The sequence below is a fragment of the Hordeum vulgare genome, chromosome 3H (genome assembly GCF_904849725.1).
Source record: "Hordeum vulgare subsp. vulgare chromosome 3H, MorexV3_pseudomolecules_assembly, whole genome shotgun sequence".
Classification (NCBI taxonomy): Eukaryota; Viridiplantae; Streptophyta; class Magnoliopsida; order Poales; family Poaceae; genus Hordeum; species Hordeum vulgare.
In genome coordinates, this window is record NC_058520.1 from 117,663,527 (window position 1) to 117,670,972 (window position 7,446).

General features: G+C 49.8%; 1 protein-coding gene across 2 annotated transcripts; it reads right to left on the reverse strand.

Moving 5' to 3' along the window:
- Positions 1 to 4,139: 4,139 nt before the first annotated feature.
- On the reverse strand, positions 4,140 to 5,199 carry LOC123439650. Of its 2 annotated transcripts, none has more exons than XM_045116340.1 (3): positions 4,992 to 5,199; positions 4,737 to 4,884; positions 4,140 to 4,599 (listed from the first exon to the last, which is right to left on the reverse strand). In XM_045116340.1, the coding sequence occupies exons 1-3, from the start codon at positions 5,066 to 5,068 to the stop codon at positions 4,537 to 4,539; spliced, it is 288 nt and encodes a 95-aa protein (XP_044972275.1). In that variant the 5' UTR covers positions 5,069 to 5,199; the 3' UTR covers positions 4,140 to 4,536. The 2 variants fall into 2 exon arrangements, with proteins under 2 accessions (XP_044972275.1, XP_044972274.1); XM_045116339.1 differs by having other exon boundaries at positions 4,140 to 4,638.
- Positions 5,200 to 7,446: the final 2,247 nt, after the last annotated feature.

A 7,446-nucleotide genomic window follows, 5' to 3' on the forward strand; every position in this document is an offset into this window, starting at 1 on the left:
GGGTGATAACTGGGACTTGGCCTTCTGTCGCGCACTGTCTCGTGAAGAGTTGATTCAATGGCAGTGTTTTGCTGCCCTTTTTCCCACGCGCTCGGAGGCGGAGGACTGGTGGTCTGGCCTCACTCTGCTACGCGCCGCTTCTCTGTTAAGTCCCTTCATTCCAAGGTTATTGTTGGGTACTCCTACGAATAAGTTCTATCAGATTTTGCGTTCGCGTGTTCCTTCTAAGATTAAAATCTTCATGTGGCAAGCTTTCAGGGCCCGCCTACCGACGGCTGATTAGATTCAGAAACGCAACGGCCCGGGTTCGTACCGTTGTGCCCTGTCTGATGCTTTGGAGGATACCAATCATATTTTTTTCAATTGTGTCTTGGCTAAATTGATCTCGGGGTGCTTTAGATCTTGGTTGCAAGTGTCATGGGCTCCGACGTCCTTCTCTGAACTCCAGACCCTCGCCATCCCTCTGGTTAGTGTTATGAGACATTTGTTCTGAATTGGGCTCGCGACGGTCTGTTGGGCCTTGTGGACTACCAGGAACAAGTTTACCATTGAACATATCTTTCCTGCTAAACCCGCTGATTGCTTATTTAAAGCTTGCTTGTTCCTGCAGCAGGGGATATTATTGACTAAGCGTGAAGACATAAACTACTTCGATCTGCTGCTATCTAAGATTCGGGCCTCAACATCTTCCATTTCGCGGTAGGAGCTTGATGCCTAAATCTCTGGGTGGCTTAGGGCTTGGCTGTTGTTCTTCCTTTCTCTCGGAGTTTACTGTTTGTCCGGCCTGCGTACCGTGGGTTTGGCCCGCGTGCCATGTATCTCACTCTTTGCTTCTCGTTTAGCCTTGGGTGGCTGTTGAAACTCGTGGCGTTATGTTGTTTGTTACTGTGCCTGGTGGCTTTATTTATAAAGTCGGGCTCATGCTTTTCCTCTAAAAATGATAGTGCATATCGATAAATCAGGTTATATGGACTTGTGTAGAAACAAAAAACATGAATTCTTATATGAAGAATTCACACTTAAGTATGTATAATCTAAACTTTGAGCAGAATTTCTACTTGAAATGGCACATGTATCACAATTAACATGCACTATATATTCAGTGTTGAAATTTCTTGAGAAGGGAAAATGTACTCTAAATTAAAGTCAAAGCTATTAAATTTTGTATGGCAATCTTGGATGCTTGTAGTTCAAGGAGGAGCTGTCTTCCATAGACATCACACGCTCGGTCGTCAGGGCAGCACTCAGCTGGACCATCTTTGGACGACGCATGGAGATGCGTAGCGCCAACGCGACGGAGCTGTTTTCCTAGATTGGGCGCTCGATGTGGGGCATTGAGGAGCAGAGATCCACTAGGTCTTGAGCCGCTGGAGGGCCTGGGCGGAGGAGTAGCAGGGAAGCGGGGCTGGTTTTCTGGATCGGTTGCTCGGCGCAGGCGTCTAGGAGCAAAGGCCACTGGATGATAAATCGGCCACAACTTGTCTGGATTCACAGTTGTTGTTGGTCGTCTCCATCGTTGCCTTGACGTCCGGCTGGCAAGGCGCCCACGAGACTTGGTGGCAGGACGCCGGATCCATGACCCTCGGTCACCGTTGGGCGGGAGGGAGATGGCAAATATCGATCGACGACCGACGTGGCACCGGATTGACCACAACACTAGAGGAAAGCCTAGGAATAAGTTATATCAGATTTATCGTTCGCATGTTGCTCCTAAGATTAGAATCTTCATGTGGCAAGCTTTCGGTGGATGCCTACCGGCGGCTGATTAGATTCGGAAACGCAACGGCCCGGGTTCGGACCGTTGTGCCCTATGTGATGATTTGGAGGATACCAATCATACTTTTTTCAACTGTGTCTTGGCTAAATTGATCTGGTGTTGCTTTAGATCTTGGTTGCAAGTGTCATGGGCTCCGACGTCTTTCTCTAAACTTCGGACCCTCGCCATCCCTCTGCTTAGTGTTACAAAACATTTGTTCTGAATTGGGCTCGCGGTGGTCTGTTGGGCCTTATGGACTACCAGGAACAAGTTTACCATTGAACATATCTTTCCTGCTAAACCTGCTGATTGCTTATTTAAAGCTTGCTTGTCCCCGCAGACGGGGAGATTATTGACTAAGCCTGAAGATGGAAACTACTTCGACATGCTGCTATCTAAGATTCGGGCCTCAACATCTTCCATTTCGCGGCAGGAGCTTGATGTCTAAATCTCTGGGTGGCTGAGGGCTTGGCTGTTGTTCTTCCTTTCTCTCGAAGTTTACTGTTTGCCCGACCTGCGTGCCATGGGTTTGGCCCGCGTGCCATGTATCTCACTCTTTGCCTCTGGTTTGGCCTTGGGTGGCTGTTGAAACTCGTGGTGTTATGTTGTTTGTTACTCTACATGGTGGCTTTATTTATAAAGTCGGGCTCATGCCTTTCCTCTACAAATGATAGTGCATATCGATAAATCAGGTTATATGGACTTGTGTAGCAACAAAAAACATGAATTTTTATATGAAGAATTCACACTTAAGTATAATCTAAACTTTGAGCAGAATTACTACTTGAAATGGCACATGTATCACAATTAACATACACTATACATTGAGTGTTGAAATTTCTTGAGAAGGGGAAACTGTACTCTAAATTAAAATCAAAGCCATTAAATCTTGTATGGCAATCTTGGATGCCTGTAGTTCAAGGAGGAACTTTCTTCCATGGACATCACACGCTCGGCTGCCGACGGCACCTAGCTGGACCATCTTTGGACGACACATGGAGATGGGGAGCGCCAACGCGACGGGGCTGTTTTCCTGGATTGGAGCGCTCGATGTGGGGCGTTGAGGAGTAGAGATCCACTAGGTCTTGAGCCGCTGGAGGGTCTGTGCGGAGGAGTAGCAGGGAGGCGGGGCTGGTTTTCTGGATTGGTTGCTCGGCGCGGGCGTCTAGGAGAGAGGCCATCGGCTGATAAATCGGCCACAACTTGTGTGGATTCACAACCGTCATCGGTCATCTCCATCGTCGCCTTGACGTCCGGTTGGCAAGGCGCCCACGGGCCTTGGTGGCAGGACGCCGGATCCGTGACCCTCGGACACCGTCGGGCGGGAGGGAGATGGCAAATATCGATCGTCGATCGACGACCGACGTGGCACTGGATTGACCACAACACGAGAGGAAAGGGGGAGCTGCAATCGCGAAAACGATGAGGTAGTGCAGTCAACACGACGGAGCTCCCCTTTCCTCGTGTTGTGGTCAATCCGGTTGTGGCCATACCGAAAACGGCGATTGCAGCACGTCCTCGTTTGACCGCACTACCTCACCCAAACCACTTCTCCCTTGCCCCCGCGCGTTCCCGCGCGTCGTCAATTGCCTGTATTCATATTATTGTAAAGTGCATCGCTCTATATTAAAGACGGCTCAGAACGGACGCAGCCCCTGAAGAGGAGGATACAACCCGTACAAAAAAGTCAAGGACGTTGCACAGGAAAGCACAAGTATAAACACAACAATGTATAAAACCAAACAAGGAGGCCACACGCAGAAATTAGATATGACATAAATATGTCATATCAAGATGAGCTTAGACACACCCATTTTTCAATTTCTATGTTTTGGCTATTCCCGTGGATCCTACAGTGCACCGCCCGGTGACAGCTTTGTCAGGCAGAGCGATACGTGTCGGGAAATGATCCGCATACGTACAGTCGAACAAGCGTGCATGGTTCTGTTCTGCCTACGGTTCTCTGGGCCTGAAAACTCGAAGGAAAATGCTTCGACACGCACTGCATCGATAATCTCTCCCGGCATGCACAGGACCAGGCTCACGCACAAATCAGTGCATTTATTTGTGTTATCTTATGAGGTTTCCTCATCTCGGAAACTCGCAAGGATACCAATTAGGAATCATATCATGACCAGCGGTTCGAGAGGCCGACTCCACTCATGAACAAAAGCTTCCTCTTCCTTCTCCGCCTCTTGGAGACTTGTCTTGTAGTTTTCACAAGTCAACACAAGACCTTAAACCACTCACATTAGGCACCCAAAGCATGCATGCATCCACCCCATGCGTTACATATCGCATATAGAAACAAGACCCAAAAGTCAGACACACACTGCCATGCATGTTGGACACCGAAAGAGAGTACATGCATGAGCTTATTATATACTGCGTTACACAGATAACCGTTCATTCATTTATAATCACCATTACATTGCAGCTGGGTTCAATCTTCAAAGTCATCCTCTGAATATCAGTAGACCCTAGCTAGTAAGATCGATGAAGAATATCCATATTTCTGCCGCTAGTGCTAATTAAGTACTACTATTACGTAGTATAAAGATAGGAGCTAAGCTTGAGCTTGACATTAGAGTCAACAAAGCCATAGGAGATCACACAAAACACACACCGATCGATACACTTACGCCGCAAAAGCAATTGACTAGTAGCAACTGATCAACGTACTCGTGCCTTAGCTTATAGTAAACCAAGCTTCCATAGCTATGGCTAATGCCCAAAGCATCTAAAAGATCATGCTTATAACCGCCTGGATGTTTGGCTGGTCAAGCAAGCTCCTGGTTCTTCTCCACCACCCTCACCTCCTTGGCCGACCTCAGCACGCTCGCCTGCATAAGTATATATATAGCTGAGTCGTTCATGTATGCCTGCCATCATCAGGGTGTAAGAGAAGATTCATGTACAGGTAACCATGTAAGATGGATCCATGTACATTCATGGATGTGAGGTTAGGCCGGGCGGTGACCTGAGCGTCGGTGATCTCGACGGCGAATCCGTCGACGATGGCGAGCGAGGACTTCTTCCAGTAGGTGTCGGGCTGGAGGAGCTTGGCGAGGAGCTTGTCGTGCTTCTGGCTCAGGTACGCGTCCAGCGTCGCCGACCCCTGCTTCGACCTGCACCCAACAAACAATCCAAGATGCAAGGCATTCATGATCAAAACGGAATGTATATCACACACATAGCTACGTCATAGTAAACATATATTTGTAATTGTACGGACCGATCGGCCCTTAGTCGCTCGTAGACAGGGTCGAAGTTCATGAACACGAAGTACACCTCCTGCTGCGGCTTCGCCATTGCTCGCAGTCGTTGGATTCTGTCTACCCAGCCGCTTGCCTTCCTCGAGCTACACAGCAAGCTAGCTAGCACTAGCAGTACTAAGGTTTTCAGTGCGGGTAATGAGTAATGATATGAGTGGGTGAGCAAGTGCTTGGTTGGTTCCATATCATTGCGATTGGCCGCTATTTATAGCCGGAGGAGAGGAGATGGTCACATGCTGATCATGTCACCGGCCTGCAAGTTTTCTTACTGTGTCCAGATTAGCCTAGATCTAGAGTGATTAGTCAAATTAGCGAAAGCGCGACGCAACTAACAAACATGCAGCCAACTGCGCGAGGTTAGGCCGGCTTGAACTTGGTCAAGGGAATCTCACCTATAAAAAGCGTACGCACATGCATATGCGTACGTCCAGCTGCCACTAGTTAACCAACCCTTACTTACTTGTGCATGTAGCCAGCTTGCTCCAGGCAATGTGGTGCGCATATATATTATATGTGGGTTGCAGTTGGATTGCTGGAGAAGATATATAGGAGTACATACATACACATTTGTGTACCTATGGCTCATGAGCAATATCCAATAGAATGTTTTTGATGGTTGGGCAGACGGGCGGGGGGCATGGGGTGGTGACGCAGGCCTGCATGCAGGCGCAGTGGATATGTACGTAGCATGGAATCTCGCACAGAGCTGGAAGAGGTCAAGGACTCGAGATCTCTGCACTGCACCTGGTACTCAGAGAGAGAGAGAGAGAGAGGCTGGAGACTGGCCGGATTGTACGCATGCATGTCGTCGCGGCTGGTGCTGGTCAGTACCAGATCCGGATGGGATGGGGTGTGAGCAGAGAGGGCAGCTCGCAGTACGTAGGGTCGCGTGCATGAAGGCATGCGACGCAGAGCTGGCTGCTGCGTGCATGGCCAGAACGAGAGGAGAGGAGAGGGCCCGGACGGATCGGATCCGGCGCAAGGACGGCACTGGCCGGCAAGGATCTCGGCGAGGGGCCGCGATCGAGCTAGCTGCCATGTATGCACATTTTTGGTAATGCTGTACAATTGTATGTTTGCATCTCTACAGCCGATCATGCATGCACGACAGGTTACATTTATCATGGACGTGTTTGGCTGCATTGCATAGCTTTTTTTAACTCAGGTTGAACAAAAACAGTCTCAAATGCATCATCTCTAAGTTGTTTGGTTGTCTGCATGCCCTCTTGGTTGCATGGGCTGAACCACGCTGGTTGGTGTTCGGTTGCGTGCATGTTAGTGAACAAACCCAAAACAAGGTGTTTGGTTGTATGCAACACCTGATGTGTGGTAACCTCTTTGGCTAGTTGGTGATGTTACTAGCACACTTCGGCACAACCATGTATCACACATCATAAGCAGAGCAGAGCATAAACGGAGCTTCAGATACTTAACAACATAGTTCACAACGATAGTTCATACAGTTCAACGCATAAACCATAGTTCAAGCAGACTCGGTGGTACTTAGGAAGGAGGTGCCCCGGCCCTAGTCCCTTGCGGCGAAGGCTTCGTCGTGCTTCCCACACTCGTTGACTACCTCAATGACATCGTCGTCGAAGATGATGACCTTGAGGGTCTCGGGAGTTAGGAGCTTGAACGTCACCATGTAGCCGATATTGACCTGATGAACGGCGGCGAAGGTGGCCCAGCCCTGATCCAGGGTCACCCTGCCGTTCATCAGCTTGACCGTCACCCTCCAGGAGCAGCCGATGTTGTTCTTCAGCTTGATCTCCGTCGGCACCGCGACGAAGTGCTTGGTGAAGTCCAGGGGCATGCGGATGGACTCAAGCTTCGGTGCAAGGATGACCTTGCAGAAGTGAGTTGGGCCACCCTCCTTATGGTAGTGGCCGTAGTTGCGGAGCTTGCTGCTGGGGGGATCCTCCATGCGCTCGTCGTCGCCAACCGTTGGCGTCTTCGGTTCTTCCTCGGCGGTGGGCGACATCACCACCTCGGGCATTGGATGAACCACCTCCTTGCCCTTCTCGTCAACGGCCGGGAGCACCTCCGTGCCCATCTCATTGCTGTCCTCGGTCTGCACACAATTCATGGAGTCAGTTACCCACAGCGTTCATGGCTCATTGAAGAGCATGCAGTTAAAACAACATGACTGTCACTCTTCCTCCTCTCCATCTCTCCTATATTTACTCAACCTGCCACCACTACTTACCCACCCCCTCTGTTCTCTCACTATCAACCTTCCTCCTCTCCATCACCATGAGCTCCAGCTCCAACGCCAACGCCAACCCCTTCCCTTAGGGTATTGGCTGGAGGGCCTTCTTCCTCGGGTGGTCGACTGGTGACCGCACCAAGTTTGAGAACACCATGGAGGTGTGCTCGAACTTCGGCTCCATGCCTGACATGCGGAAGGAATCTGAT

Excerpts from the sequence above, each read along its gene's own strand:
- LOC123439650 (XM_045116339.1), bottom strand. The coding sequence starts at position 5,068 with ATGGCGAAGCCGCAGCAGGAGGTGTACTTCGTGTTCATGAACTTCGAC. Across the intron at positions 4,885-4,991 it reads GAGCGACTAAGGGCCGATCG|GTCGAAGCAGGGGTCGGCGA; the intron begins GTCCGTACAATT and ends TGTTGGGTGCAG. Across the intron at positions 4,639-4,736 it reads TCGAGATCACCGACGCTCAG|GCATACATGAACGACTCAGC; the intron begins GTCACCGCCCGG and ends TGATGATGGCAG.